Here is a 16,135-nt window from a genome sequence, read left to right as displayed (position 1 = left end):
GCTTAAAATATATTTTTTCGTTGCACTATATGGAAGCGTAGTTGTAATATGTACCAAAGTAGTTATCAGCCAACCGGTGCGCCGAGATTGATGACGTCACTATTTACTGGCGACAGAATGGCGGCTGGCCTGACCCATCTTTATGTAAGGGCGAGTAGATTTCTACTTACGGGTCAAATACATCTATTGTTGCAATATTGAGCCCCAAGGGTTTATCATGAAACACATTATGTTTATTAGGGTTTACAAGTTTATATTAAAATTGTGCCCGTGTGTAATATTAAAGTATTTGGGAGAATTCACGAGCGTCTTTCTGTTTAACAGTATAACCTTCATCCCCTAACAGAAGTAGAATGCACTTGTCTATAATTTGTAGGGAAACACCGTTAGCCTATTCTAAAGTCAACATAGGATTCTCAGTACAAGAATTTCTTTATATTAACCGTCTAGGGTTTAAATGCAGTTAAAACAGGTGTACATTTAAGAACTTTCTTTGCTATATTTTCGCTCTACTAATGAATTCATTGATTAGCAAATATTTTGACAAGGAACCCACAAAAGGCTGGAAATTCGTCTGCATCGTTTGAAACGGCGTATTACTATTTCGGTTTATAAACTAGTTAACTACGGTAATAGAATGCACGTGTGTTTATTTGCTTTAGTGTATAATTCTGCCAATAATCAAACGATTAAAATATTGCGGTGTTGTACTTTGATTTTCTGTCGATTCAAGGCTTACAACTAGGGTTTAGAGAATCGTTTGTCCAGATATATAATTAATATAACCCGTCCATTCCCGCTTATTTAGAAAGTACTAGGCCTAGTAGACACAATAATTTATAGAAATTCTGAAAATTGTATGGATAATAAATAAATATTTCTTATATTTTTTTTTTCTATCGTTTTCAATGGGTCACCCCAATTAGAATGGTAATACACTAACAATATTTATGGAATAACAATTACTGGTTTATTAACATTCAACGTTTCGACTATGATACTCTTGTCTCTTGTCTTTAATCATTTGCTTGATTAAAGACAAGAGTATCATCGACGAAACGTTGCATGTTAATAAACCAGTAACTATTGTTATTCCATATGCATGGCATATATGCTCGTCTTCATTATCCATGTTGGGGCACACCAGTAGGACGTTAAACCCCATTTCATTTCCAGTAATTTATAAAACAATAACTGGAATTTCGTATTAATACCCGTATTTTGATATTTAAAAAAAACCAACAACAATATATAAGCATTGTGACCAACAAATAAACAATATATTTAAAGAGAGGAATGACTATACATTTTTTAGTATGGACATAGAGAATGTTTGATTAACCCCCGTATCTTTATTTTAGTTTATTCCCCCCCCCCCCCTTCCTTCACTTCAACTTTAATCTTTTTTTGTAAAGTTAAGCAAATACGAATGTGCCATAAAATTATCTGCATATTAGAAAAGAGCAATTATCAGTGATGCGTAACATGGTATCTGTAATTTCGTATTTAGACCAGTATTTTTACTTGAATACCCCTTTAATAGTGTAATATTTATTGGATTTGAATTATGAAAATACGATTGTACCAGAAAACTATTTACATATTTACAAACAGAAATGAACATGTATTTCACTAATATGTAACATGATATCTGGAATTTCGTATTTGGACATTGCATAGCCCCCCCCCCTCAGTAATCATGGTAAAGTACCATCCAAAGTATATGTATATGTTGATAAGTCACATGATATCCTACATTTTCTTATGAAAGTTGATGCTGTGGGAAAGATACTATGTAAAAAGTGTGAAGGATAAATGGGATGTGGCAGAGCACAAATGTAAAATGTAATGAGAGACATGTAAAATGTAGACACGTCAAAAAAAGCATTTTCCCACAAAACATTTGTCATTTAACCATAGGCGTACAGGCTTACCTTACATGCCCCCCCCCCCCCCCCAAAGAAAATTTTGGAATATTTGACGGCTGCAAACACGTTTTCCTGCTAATTCAGTCCTTGTACAAAGTCGTCTATTCTAGCCTAATTAAGATGGCTGACTCGAATTCCAATCTAAAGGTCAATCGTTTACAGTCCACGAAGACGGGACCGTTAGCAGAAAATTTTGAAAATTTAACTGCCGCAAACGCGTTTTCCTGCTATTCCAGCCTGTGAATACAGCAACTTCAATTTGGTCCAATATAGCCCATCTGACTGACCTGAATTCCAAACAACCAATCAATCGTCGCGGAGTATGGAGGCCTCACACACACACACCCCCCCCCTGGAGAAAATTTTGAAAATTTAACCACCGCATATGCGTTTTCTGCTATTCTAGCCCGTGTAAGAAACTCCAACAGTATCCAATGGTTTTGTAACCTAAATCCCATTTTGAATTCCAACCATTCAATCAGACTGTTGCAGCTGCATTCACAAATAATAATCGATGCCCGAAAAATGTCGCACAAAGTAGAGTGGCTCCAGACAAAATGTTTTAATCCATAGTCAACTCAGTACAAATTTGTGGTATTCAATTAAAAGATAAGTAAAATTAGTGTTTTATTAGGGCTCGGTGACAGGGAAGCAAAACTAGAAATGCCCGAAAAAATTTCAGGTTTACAGACAGCGGCACCGTTTTCTTCGAGAGGCGAAGAAGCGGAGCTGACCTTGTAAGGACCCCCCAAGAAAAATTTTGGAATATTTGACGACCGCAAATGCGTTTTACTGCTATTCCAGCCCGTAAAATTAGTGTTTTATTAGATTTTGGGCACTTTATTTTGCCAAGTAGATGAAATAACTTTTTTTTTTTCACTTTACCCGTCTGCCCGAATTGTCAGCTTGCCCAAAAGTGGGGGGGGGGGCAGCTGCCCCCCCTGCCCCCCTGGCTTGTACCCTTATGCATTTAACACTTAACATTTGACCTTTTACATTTAACTCTTAGTGTAGAGGTATTTTGACTTTATCATTACCGGTATTATGGCTTTGTACATTGTACTTTTTACATATAATCAATGGAAAAGACATTGTAGCAGAGCATTTAATATTGGCAGCAATACCCTTCCATAGTTAAATACCATTTCACTCTCTCTCTCTCTGCTATTCTAAATCTACAGATTTGTTACATGTAACTGAAGCAAAACATAACAACAATATCAAGTGGCGTATAAAGACAATATTAATCCTGGCTTGTCGTAATGTTGTCTCCTTTTTTTCCAGATTAATTGAAACTCCTTTGATGAAAGGCATGAAAACACCCTGCAATAATCCAAATTGATATGGGGGAGAAGATTTATATCCGTGGTTGGCGTGATGGTGACCATGGTGATATGAAAATGCCATTAGTTTCCAGTGCTGTGTTGTTCGTAACACGATATTGTCAAGCAGATCATTTTAATGTATATCTCGTTAAAACATCAGAGGAGGAAGAAAATGGTAAATACAACAATCATCTATTTTTGAACTACCGTTTTTCAAAACATACTGAACTAATCGTTTAATATGATGTATTATGATAATATGTGTTTGCCGAAAGCACAGGAAATTATAATCTGTAACTCATCTATAACAAATGCATGATAACACGTCCACAAATATGAAAATACGTTGGTTGAGATGTCTACACAGTATTGGCTTTGTCGTCACTTGAAAATGTATCCAGTTTCTGCTATAAGTACAGTTTATTAATTCAAAATACTGTATACCCAAAACAATTTTTATATATTAAAAAAATAACACACAGGTAAAGACACTAAAGTGTACAGTTTGTTTTAAGTCATGTTGCATGTGGATCAGACACTGTACACACCTACATGTATAGGAAAGGCAAGGTGCCATTTACCCAATACCACCCGATATTCACGTACTAACCAACTACTACCATAATATACATCTACTATCTCATTATTGTGAAAATCTGAGAGAATACTTTAGTTATATCAATAAAAATGTGTTCATTTACAGAAAACTTGCAAACAATGTAAGACAAATGAGATGTCTCACAATTTCAGTTACTTCCCTTTGATCATCCAATACGAACAAATATTAACCCATTCTACTATTCCATTGATATTTCTATCTCAAATAGAAGAAAAATATCTTAAAATGAAAAATAGAAAAAAAGTACTGAACATTTATTTTGTTTGTATGTCCTTGTATTTCAGATAACGTTATCACTGTAAATTCTGATATAATAAAAGATCTTCGGTATGAGTTTATTAAAGAGAATGATGTCCCTTGTTTAGTGAAGAATTGTATTTTACCCGTAACTGTAGATGAAAGAACATCCATGATACGCTGTGGTTTATGTGGAACAGTCAGACATATTGTTCAGTCTTCTCACACGAAAAATCCTGGTGAAAATTTTAAAGATTTATTGGTAGGTAGAATTATAGGGGTATTATGGAAGATTAGATAAAGAGCTGGCAGTTTTCACTATGATAGTTAAAAACAAGATAATGTAAAGGGAATATGCTGAAAATTTCGTACTAAAGTCTGTACAATAAAAAACATAGTCTCGATTATCCATTTTTGGATTAAATCATCAATGAGCATTGAGGAGCAAATCAGATTCAAATCCAGTGAAAATGTGACATATAATATCGGATCCAGAGTTGATTAAGGTCTCTTCATGTTAATAAATGTCTAATTAATAATTTAGATAACATTTCAGGCCTAAAGAAAGACTTGCAATAGGCAGATTTAGTTCCTGCATAATGCATGTTTAATGTACACCTTACATGTACAGTAATACAAGACATACCCATGGCCCACTTGTTTAGTTCTACTCATACAAGACATGCTTGTCAAGGACAACTCCCTTGGGCTGACAAATGTTGCAGAGTGATGCACACCTAATCCTTTGGAGAAGCTACTTGAGAAAACTGAGACCACTCATTGGCATGCACAGAAAAGAATCCAACTTTCATGTTCAATATATTTATGTTATAGTCTGGAAATGACCTAGTTTGTGGCAGTGAACACCTCTTTCTCTCTCTCTTCCTCTCCTCTCCCTCTATCTCTCTCTTCATCCAAGCTTAATAGAATAGGTTGACGACCTCAGAAGATTAATTTTGTCATCCAAACCTTTTAGTAGACCCAAACATCAATGTTATTTTATTTATTTTAGGGTTTTCGACAAGGTAGTCTACGGATGTGTGCTGAGGTAAGATGATTATTACACCCAAGATAGATTTAGTGTTGCCATACTTGGATTCATTCTCAAAAACAAATATCTTAAAGGTGTATTGTGGGAGATTAGATAAAGAGCTGACACTTCTTGCTATAATAGTTTTTAAAATAGATAAGTAAAGAGAATATTCTGAAAATTTCAATCAGATTACTTCACTCTGAGCCAAGAAAACCAAATTTCAAAAACAATGTAGCCTCCATTGTCATTGTTACTGTTGTTAAAGTAATAAACGAAGTCTCGATTATCCATTTTTACGGTTAACCATGAACAGCCGTTGAATTGCAGATCAGATTTAAATCTGTTTAAAATCATACCCATCATATGGCATCAAGATTTGATTATGGTCTTGTCATGATAATAAATGTGTAATTAATAGTTTAAATAACATTTCAGGCCTAAAGAAAGACCTACCTGCAATAGGCAGATTTAGCTCTTGCATAATCTGCGTTTAATGAATAAATTTTGCTGAAAATTAGAAGATGTTGTACATTACATTCTACATAGCTTCTTAAAAAACAGAAAACGAATGCAGTGGCTCTGTGAGTAAGATGCTGGCTCACTAACCAGGAGGTCCCTCGGTTTGCTCCCAGTGTCGCGCTGTATCATAAGGCCCGTCATTGAGTCAACTGGCGTGGTTTTGAATCCCCGGTTGTACGTGACAAGGAGTAGGGTCGCCTGTCCAACTGCGTGGGTTTTCTCCGGTTTCCTCCCACTGCTAAAGACCCCTATGCACAAGCGAATTGTTGAAATAAAATTAAACCATATGTTAATCCCAGAATGACCTAGTTTGTGTCGAGTGGACGTTAAACCCCATTTCTCTCTCTCTCTCTCTCTCTCTCTCTCTCTCTCTGTTGTCCATAGGTATGTGTTAGAGTTTATTACTCTGTCCATTTACTAGATGTCTCTAAAAGATTATTACATTATTTATGTTGTAGGTGTCAGGTTGGACGAAATTATGTGAAATAGAATTACCCAGCAGTATTTACCAGTTGATCACATTAATCAGGTATTAACATGTGTTACTGTATTTAGCGTAATACATCTTAATCCACATTAATATTAGATATTGTCTTTTTATTTCAACCCAAGGACCTTAGTAGATGTATGTTATGAAATACCTTAATTGCGACATCACTTTTTTTAATTTGAAATTATTTCAGGAATAGAATTAAGAATTTGGAATTACTTCAAGAATGAAATTAAAAATTTGAAATTATTTCAGGAATAGAATAAAAAGTTTGAAATTATTTCAGGAATAGAGTGATAGATGACAAGGAAGAAGTAGAGATACCGGTGAATCTGATGAAACTGGAAATGCATTTTGAGAAGCCGCCAAAGATTCACAATGATCACAAATTAAAGAAAGCCTTGTTGGTTAAAAACAGGGAGCAGATCCTTAATCCAGAATCGGGCACACAGTTTTTAGAAAATGACTGTAAAAAAGGAAGCCAGTTTTTAATCGAATGTGACATTACGTTACCCCATGGGTTACAGAGGTACAGAGTTTATAAAAATGTCAATAATACACTTTATTTAAAGAGTGATCGTGATTACAGACGAGAAAAGGCAAGGAAAGAAAAAGTTCCGCGTAATCCAGATAGACCGATAACGAAACCTCGTACTAGAACCGATGAAGAAAAGGCTGCACAAAAAAGAGCCAAGAAAAAAAGACGGAAAGATAGAGAGACAGCTAAATATTTAGAAGAAATTTCTTTGGAACGAGAAAAAATTAATAGTAATAGCAACAATCTCGAGAAGGAATTCCAGGAACTGTCCGTAAATGATTCCAATGACATTCAGCAGGAACTGTTAGAACCACATACAAATGAAGAAATTAGGAATTGTTTTAAAACAATATCGACTTTAGATATAGAATTTATACATCTTTATTCTGAAGGATTAGAAATGACCGTAGCAGATCTTATTTTGTTTGTATATTGTTATTTTTTAATGGTAAGTAAATTTGTGGAATGGTGGAGGTTATTTAAATAGATTTGAAAATACTCCTGTGAATCAGCAAGCCTGGGGCGTACATTTCTGTGGATTTCAGAATTGAAATATATTGGTGTTTCTTTTTGTTTTAAATTGATGTTTGTATGTGGATTTCAGAATTGATATATATTGGTGGGTTTTTTTTGGGTTTTTTTTTAGATTGATGTTTGCAATGTGAAAAGAATTTGAAATGGGCAGTGTGATACTTGCATGGAAATTGGATATGAGATTGTTACAATGCAAATCTTCTATTTCAGCAAAGTTTAGAATTCAGCATGGGAGATCTAGGACAATATTTACCACACATAGAGTCTTGGTTTGATCACATGATGACATTACCACGGTTACAAGAAGCCGCTAAATCATGTGGTTTCAATACCGTTAAAATATTAGATTCCCTACCTACCATTACTAATGATATACAGTTTATAAAACCATGTTTACCAGTTACACTTGAAGATGAAATGGAATTAAAGTAAGTAATAATATATCGGATATATAACTTCACTTGTGTCATGGAAAATTGCAGAATTTGAGTTACCAATGGAAAATATTTTAAATGTCAAAAAATCAATCACAAAATCAATATTTTCTTCTCTGATGTTCTCTGTGGAGTTGGGTGGCCAAATGGTTTATCATGTGCTCTAAGCTTTAGATCATAAGGTCAGTTAAGTGGCATGGTTTCTATTTCCAGCTTGCATGTGACAAGGAGTAGGATCACCTGGCCAACCTTTTGAGGTTAGGTTAGTGTCAGCTGTGTCATCACTTTATTTTTCTACTTTGGTGTGAGGAAGCATATTTTTTGACTTACGAGTACCTGGCCCCCACCCCCTTAGAAAAGTGAGGGTCACAGGTGCAGGGATGTGAGACAGAACAAAAGGCATTTTGAGGAATAATATTCATAATTATATTTATAACTTTATGAGAAATTACTTTCTCATCAATGAAAATTATTAAATTGAAAATGTATATTTATAACCTCTACTGTCATAAAAATAAATTATTTTTATACGCCCACATTGAAATGTGGACATATATTGCCGTCGCCCCCGTCCATCGTCCACAATTTCTTGTGAACGCTCTAACGCCAAAAGTTATCATCCAATTTTTTTAAAATTGATATATGTTGTTTACATTAGTGAGATGAAGAAGTCTATTCAATTTCAATAATTTCCGTTTATTATGTCTAGAGTTATGGCCCTTGTTTCACTTTATTGAACCTTGTGAATGCTCTAACACCAAAAGTTATCACCCGATCTTTGTGAAATTTATATGCATGATTTAAATTAGTGAAACGAAGAAGTCTATTGAATTTCAGCAATTTCCGTCAATTACTTCTAGAGTTATAGCCCTTGTTTCACTTTGTTGCACCATGGGAACGCTCTAACACTGTGCCGATTTGTATGAAATTTACATGTGTCATTTAAATTAGTCAAGAGAAGAATCCTATTGAATTTCAGCAATTTCCGTTTATTACTTCTAGAGTTATGGCCCTTGTTTCACTTTGTTGCACTTTTTAAACGCTCTAACTTCTCAAGTTAACTGCCAATCTGTATGAAATGCATATGTGCCATTTAAATTAGTCAAGAGAAGAATCCTATTGAATTTCAGCAATTTCCGTCAATTAGTTCTACAGTTATGACCCTTGTTTCACTTTGTTGCACCATGGGAATGCTCTAATGCTCTGCCGATCTGTATGAAATTTACATGTGTCATTTAAATTAGTCAAGAGAAGAATCCTATTGAATTTCAGCAATTTCCGTTTATTACTTCTAGAGTTATCATCCGATATGTATGAAATTTATATGCATCATTTAAATTTGTGGTCTATTGAATTTCAGCAATTTCAGTCAATAATTTCTAGAGTTATGACGATTGTGAACCTTGTGAACGTTTGAATGACATAAGTGTCATGTGATCTGTATGAAATTTATATGCATTATTTAAATTAGTAAAACGAAAAAAGCCTGTCAAATTTCAACAATTTCTGTAGATTACTTCCAGAGTTGAGACCCTTATTTCAGTTTGTAGAACCTTGTAAACCCTCAAACGACAAAATTTATAATCTGGTCTGTATGGAACTGTCTTGTAAAGGCCCCCAATTACCTACAAAGGAATAAATATGCGACAACCCTTGTCGACCACTCGGACTATTTAGCTGCTGTGGGCGTATGTTTCGTTGCCTGGCAACCTATCTTTGTGGTTTTTTTCTAGTCGTAGAAATAAAACGAGTGTCCGAGCTATAAAACCAGAATTAACAGAAGCTCTCAACTTAATTCAGGTACATTTCAATTATCTCCCTTCCAGAGTCCTCTTGGTTCATTATATTGCTTTTGAGTCAGTTTACTTTCAGAAAATCCAAACTTAGATCTTTTTCAAGATTCAATCAAATGGAATAAGATGAAATGGTGTTTTTAAACCATCATACTGTTCTGCACACACCATGCTAATGAAGACATGCAAATGCCATTCATTGTGCTATATTCTGCTCTTATTTCGAATTCCAACTGTCAAGGGATCTTGTACTTGCATGCCAATGTGTAGACAAACACAGGACCTTGTGGTTTCGTAGCGTCCACACATCTAGACTTTGTTCCTTGCAAGGCCCTTTGTCCTGCACCAATGACAAGAGGGATCCACGTCAGAAAATCCTGATGATCTTTCTCAGCCCGCACCTGGATTGAGCCAGGGACCTACAGACTAGAGAGCCAGCACTGTGCACCACTGAGTCACAGCGACTTCCTATCTTTATGACATGGTAGTGAGAATAGATCACTTGACTTATAAATCAAATATTATATTAATGTTTAGAATGGTTGTATAGATGTTATATTGGGGGAACATCCAAGACGAGAACAAGTAGAGATAGACTGGTCGTCCCTGCCTACTAGCGCTCATCCACAGGATGGTAAATATATATTTATTCCTTATTTTATTCATTTAGAGAGAGAGAGGGGGGGAGGGAGAAAGAAATGTGGTTTAACTTCCACACAACACAAACCAGGTCATTTCGGGACTAACATATGGTTCAATGTTTAATTCTCAATAATTTGGTCGCCTTAGGGTTTTTTAGCTGTAGGAATATATCGAAGCACCCAGAGAAAAGCCACAAAGTTGGACAGGCAACCCTACTCCTTGTCACATACAAGCAGGGAATCGAAATCCCGGCACATTATTCAATGACAGACCTTATGATCCAACATGCAAGCATTAAAAAATTCGACCACCCACCCACCTTTTGCATTTAGATATGGCAGGTTTGGTTGGTGAAGGTGTTTCAGTATTTAGATATGGTAGGTTTGGTTAGTGAATGTGTTTCAGTATTTAGATATGACAGGTTTGGTTGGTGAATGTTTTTCAGTATTTAGATATGACAGGTTTGGTTGGTGAATGTGTTTTTGTACGTCACAATTATGGAATGTGGTTAATTATGGTCATTTTCATTTCTGTTGTTAAGTGTGCCATGCAAACAGGTGGATTTTGCCTGGGTAGTGGTGTGTCTGCCTACTCTTTGTCAAATTCCATCTATCAAAGCTGTTTTATAATATATCCCTTATTCCTATGTCGACTGATTTTCCAGATGGGTTCCTTCTTGTCATTGATGGTGGACGAGGGGACCTGGCAAGGGACAATGTATAGTCGTTCGGATTGGATGACAAAACAAGACCATGTGTACTCATTGGCGTGCGCATAAAAGAACCCTTGAAGGTAGAATTCGATATAAGAGTAGGCTGTAGCACCGCTGTCCGGGAAAAATTTCCCTCATAACACACTGTATGGCATAATTAAGCCTGTCTTCATTAGTTCAGTTGGTGCCGAACGGTCAGACGTTAAACAACATTACATTTCATTTTTCATAGATCTTGTGTTCATTCATGAAATCATATATTTGTGCCTGCACTGATGTAACGTTTTATTTTAGGTGAAGTACCTAAGAAGAGAATAGAAAGAAAATGTCAACAATTGGAGAATTTAGTCACAGCAGTGGTAGAAATAGCTAAAGATGGGGATGTTATAGTTGACTTCTGTAGTGGTGGGGTAGGACATTATTCATTGGTTATTGTAGCTACATCATGTCAAAATCAGTCAATCGATGCACACTTGTCCAAAGAATGAGCTTGCTAAATTTCATGTTAATTGTACTCACATTGGCAGAACCTTAAACAGAGCTAAATCTGGGCCTTAAATGTTATATAAATTATTGATTAGACATTTATTAACATGACAAGACCATAATCAACTCTCGATGCCATCGGCTGGCTCTAATTTTAAGTAGATTGGAATGGTTCAGCCAATTAATGATTTAATTTAAAAATAGAGAAGCGAGGCTAAGAATTGGATGACCAGTACAGTGGTTACAATCAATGCACACATCAACTACAACCATTGATAGCTTCGCTCAAAATAAAGTAATTTGAATGAAATTTTTAATATATTCATTTTGCATTACCTATTTTTGAACTATTATAGCGAGAACATCCAGCTCTTTATCTAAATCTTACATCATGTATCTTTACGCTTTTATTAAAGAGCGTCGCCCCGAGACAAAGAGAAGAAGATGACGACCAACTGTATAGAACCAGTTCTTCATTCAAAACAGAAATTTGAAAAAAAAGATGCGGTATGGGTTTCTATTTTAAATACCCACCCAGAGAGTGAAAACCAATTGTTGAACTTTTCTTTATTTATAAGAATTGAATTCTATTGGTGAAAGGAGTTTTAACTTTATGAAAAGTCTAATATATTGTGTTTTTTCTAGGGTCATCTAGGAATTGTGATAGCTTATCTTTTACCAAAGTGTAAGGTAAGTTTCTGTTAATTATGTTAAATATTTCATCAATGTAAATAAAGAGGGTCGCAAAACAGAATTACTCTGGTTCACCCTCGGCTTCTACTGTGCTGCGGTCCCCAGCCGACTATAAAAAAGGAACAGCCGCACAGTCTCACTTATGTTCACATAAGAAGAAAACTGGTTACGTTGATGAGGGAAATCTGGGACAGCAACCCACTACTTCAATAAGAAATTCTAATCCCTGAGCATCACAATGGCTTTACTATATCGCAAGTGTATTTTGTTAAGGGAGAAAGGGTGGCAAAGTGGGTAGTATGCTGGCTCGCTAGTCTGGAGGTCGCATGTTCGATCCCTGCATTGGTCGAAAAAGTTCATTAGGATTTTGTATCATGGTTTCACCTTGTCTAGTCATTTGGATGGGATGAAAAATCGAGGTTCTGTGTACACATTGGCATGCACGTAAAAGATCCCTTGGCAGTTGAAATTAGAAATAAGGCTAGGCCATAGCGCCGCTGCCCGTGCCAAATTTCCCTTATAGCACACTGTATGCTGTATGCCCATCTTCATTAGCCCAGTCAGAGCAGAACAGTAGGACGTTGAACCCCATTTGATTTCATTTCGTATTTTGTTAATTTTCTTTCATATATCGTGTGAAATTACCAGAGTGATCTTATGACACAAACCAAAACAATAAATTGTGGTGATTTACCTATTGTCTCGTTATTAGGATAGAGAAGATGTGGTGATTTACCTATTGTCTCATACTTTCTCATGTATTTTATAGATATATTTGATAGAGAATAAAGAAGAATCTATAGAACGGGCAAGAATTAGATTAGATAATTTACAGTTGACTAATGTTGTTATATATCAGGTTAGTATCACTAGATAATTTACAGTTAACTAACATTGTAATATCTCAGGTCAGTATAACGTCTCTAGGCTAGATAATTTATAGTTAATTAATGTTGTAATATACCAGGTCAGTATAATAAAATCTTACGAAGTTTATGGAAGGTGTCTAGTTTTTAAACCTAGTGTGATCCAGGCCTCAAATTGTAATTCTGAAAATAATTAAGAGTACTTTTTAAATAAAACAATAAAATCAGAAAGTTTATTTTACCATTAAAAACTAATTTTATCTTTTTTTGGTTTCAGTGTAATCTGGGATATTTTCACGGCCAGTTTAGTATAGGTGTCTGTTTACATGCTTGTGGTGTTGCTACAGATATGGTTCTACAACAATGTTTAGACAATAATGCAGCTTTTGTTATCTGCCCTTGTTGCTATGGTAATATTGTACGCACACATCAAATCAACTATCCTAGAAGTAGTAAATTTAGAAATGCTGGTCTTAGTTATAAGGTTAGTTTGTACATTTTTGTATAATTTTCAGCATTAAAATTAAAAACATTATTTAACATAGATTATGTACATTCAAATATAAAATGTATCAAGGGAGGATGTAGAGTCTTTGAATGGGACGAAAACCGATGTCCCGTCTTCACATTGGCATGCACTTAAAAGAACCCTTGACAGTTGGAATTCCATATAAGAGTAGACCTGTCCTTATTACCCCAGTCGGTGCAAAAAGTAGGACATCAAACCCCATTTCGTTTCTTTTTGTTTTAGTCATTTCAGCCCTTATTTTAGTTAAATATCGATAAAATAGCAGCCATTACTACCTGTTAATGTATTGTATTTGCTTAATTATTCTTGTTATTTTGTAGGATTCACTGACGTTAGGTCATGCAGCAGATCAAACTGAGTTTAATATAGCACTAGCAGGTCAAGGTCAGTATTGAACGTGTATACATTAAATACCCCTTTACCTCCTATATCGTCAGTTATGTAACAGATTCAAAGTGAAATGGTGGCACCCACAATATCTTACATACTGCATCCTTAAGTTTTATTTATGGGTAATGGATGTTTTTATCTATAACAAGTTGTTATGGCGCTAATCTAGTGTTTTATTTATCGGTAATGAATGTTTCTATTTTATTTATTACAGGTTGTTATTGTGCTAATCTAGTGGATACAGATAGAGCTGAACTCGCCCGTGAACAGAATTACACCGTTTCTTTATGTTCCTTAAAGCCTTTATCTTGTACCCCTAAAAATAATCTCCTAATAGGTACACCAAATTAATACACATGATAGAAAATCAATCAGTGCTTGAATTGTGTTCATAGTAAAAATGATTGACAAGAAGCATTATTTACATATTTTTATAATCAAGATGTTGATTTGATTTTAATGATATATGTTTATTTTATTTTTATATGTTCTCTTGTCTTATACAGTTCAACTAATACTTGTCTTTTGTTTGTTATCTGCCTGGTTGATTGCTTATGTTTTATACTTTTACAGGGGGTTGGGTTGTGTAGTTTTTGAACACCCCAGTTTGTTTTCTTGGTTTCCTACCACTGCTAAAGACACCTACACACACAAATTATTGAAACAGAATTGTACCATATGTTAGTCCCAAAATTACCTAGTTTGAGTTAAGTGGACACGATTATCTATTAAACACATTGTAAATAAATATATTAAAACTATTAAGAGTGAAGTCCTGTGAATAAGTGTACTGATGGGAGTGAGTGCCAGTCTAGAAATGGATGTTAATCTATTTGTATGATGCCATATACTGTCATAAATTGATGCAATAAACTTTTTAAAGATAAATTTTGTTGTAGTTCTAATAACCCAATTTGTAGGTATGTCTTAATGATACCATGTAGTTAAAGTTGCTTAGCAGTAGGTGAAAAGAAATGAATTGGATTGTAACGTCTGCTCTAACTAGGCTAATGAAGACGGGCAGCAGCCATACAGTATGCTATAGGGGAATTTTGCTCGGACAGCAGCACTTCAACTTACTCATAGTAATTTACAACTGACAAAGGATCTTTTACGTTCACACAGGACCTTGGTTTTTCGTACTATCCGAACGACTATGCATATTGCACCACTGACAAGGAGAAATCCTGATAAACATTCTCTGTCAACACCAGGATCGAAACCTCGTTTTACTCACTGAAACGCCATGGGTCCCACCAGAGCAAAATGCTAAAAATCATTTTCAATCTGTTGTACTCCTTGCCGTACCATCTTTACTTTATACCGTACAGAATGCCCAGTTCGATCCCTTTGTTGGTTTCTTAGGATTTTCACAAAGCATTCTCAAACACATAGTTTCTTATTGATGTATGTGATACAAAACAATAAAAGTTTTATAAAGGGCTATATTTTAGTTAAAACAAGCCAAAAGTAAAGCAGATGTCCCCCACTGAATTCCAAAAATGAATTGATGACACATATTAATTGCATGTTTATCTTTTTCAAAAGTATTGAGCAATCAAACTGATTATCAACTTATATACTAAGTTTCATCACTCTCCATCACATAGAATCAAAGTCAAAGAAATTGCTTAGCTTTAGTGGGAAATGTTAATCGTTGAACTCAGTCAAGACATTCACATAATCAACATCAATATCAAGTTTAAAAATTCTACCTCAATTAAAAGCAACTGACCAATAAAATTGCTTATCACTCCTTAGTCTAAGCAACTTAGACAAGGTGATGATATAATGAATCTATATTCGGAGTTTCATAGCTCTCACTTGTTTATAACCAAAGTTATGGCTCCCAAAAGCATCAACCAATCAAATTGCTTATCTCTGCTTACCATCGAACTCCATCAAGGCATTCACCTAATAAACACACAAAGTTTGAACAATCTACATCAATTAGAAGGAGAGTTGTTGTGTTTCAAAGTCTCAACCAATCAAATTGCTTATCGCTCTGCTTACCCTCAGCAGAAAATGTTCATTATCGAACTTAGTCAAGGTAGTGATGTAATGAAACTAATCACACAAAGCATCAACCAATCATTGCTTTTCTCTGCTTACACTAAACATAAAATGCTCATCTTCGACCTCCATCAAGGCATTGACCTAATAAACACCGACACTAAGTTTGAACATTCTAGCTCAATTAGAGAGAGAGAAATGGGGTTTAACGTCCACTAGGTCATTTCAGGACTAACATATGGTTCAGTTTTATTTCAATAATTCACTTGTGCGTAAGGGTCTTTAGCAGTGGGAGGAAACCGGATGATCCGGAGAAAACCCACAAGGCTGGACAGGCGACCCTACTCCTTGTCA

The 16,135-nt window shown here is 35.1% G+C and overlaps 1 protein-coding gene across 3 annotated transcripts; it reads left to right on the top strand.

Moving 5' to 3' along the window:
* The first annotated feature begins 101 nt into the window (after window positions 1-101).
* On the top strand, window positions 102-14,656 carry LOC126830937 (glutathione S-transferase C-terminal domain-containing protein). Of its 3 annotated transcripts, none has more exons than XM_056102979.1 (15): window positions 102-144; window positions 3,213-3,428; window positions 4,157-4,371; window positions 5,122-5,157; window positions 6,120-6,190; window positions 6,438-7,137; window positions 7,434-7,651; window positions 9,391-9,457; window positions 9,988-10,084; window positions 11,099-11,214; window positions 11,936-11,980; window positions 12,753-12,842; window positions 13,127-13,333; window positions 13,699-13,762; window positions 13,983-14,656. In XM_056102979.1, exons 2-15 carry the CDS (start codon window positions 3,272-3,274, stop codon window positions 14,117-14,119), a joined length of 2,220 nt encoding a protein of 739 aa, XP_055958954.1. In that variant the 5' UTR covers window positions 102-144; window positions 3,213-3,271; the 3' UTR covers window positions 14,120-14,656. The 3 variants fall into 3 exon arrangements, with proteins under 3 accessions (XP_055958954.1, XP_055958952.1, XP_055958953.1); XM_056102977.1 differs by lacking the exon at window positions 102-144 and adding an exon at window positions 299-323; XM_056102978.1 differs by lacking the exon at window positions 102-144 and adding an exon at window positions 376-472.
* The last annotated feature ends 1,479 nt before the right edge of the window (window positions 14,657-16,135 follow it).

This window comes from Patella vulgata, chromosome 8, assembly GCF_932274485.2.
Source record: "Patella vulgata chromosome 8, xgPatVulg1.2, whole genome shotgun sequence".
Lineage (NCBI taxonomy): Eukaryota > Metazoa > Mollusca > Gastropoda > Patellidae > Patella > Patella vulgata.
The sequence above is the reverse complement of the archived record's forward strand: the minus strand, read 5'-3'. Positions and strand labels throughout refer to the sequence as shown.

What these genes read in the sequence shown, in the direction of transcription:
- LOC126830937 (XM_056102979.1), top strand. Translation starts at nt 3,272, where the DNA reads ATGGGGGAGAAGATTTATATCCGTGGTTGGCGTGATGGTGACCATGGT. An exon ending in ATCAGAGGAGGAAGAAAATG is followed by an intron (nt 3,429 to 4,156) that starts GTAAATACAACA and finishes CTTGTATTTCAG; the next exon opens with ATAACGTTATCACTGTAAAT. An exon ending in TTGACTTCTGTAGTGGTGGG is followed by an intron (nt 11,215 to 11,935) that starts GTAGGACATTAT and finishes TGTTTTTTCTAG; the next exon opens with GGTCATCTAGGAATTGTGAT.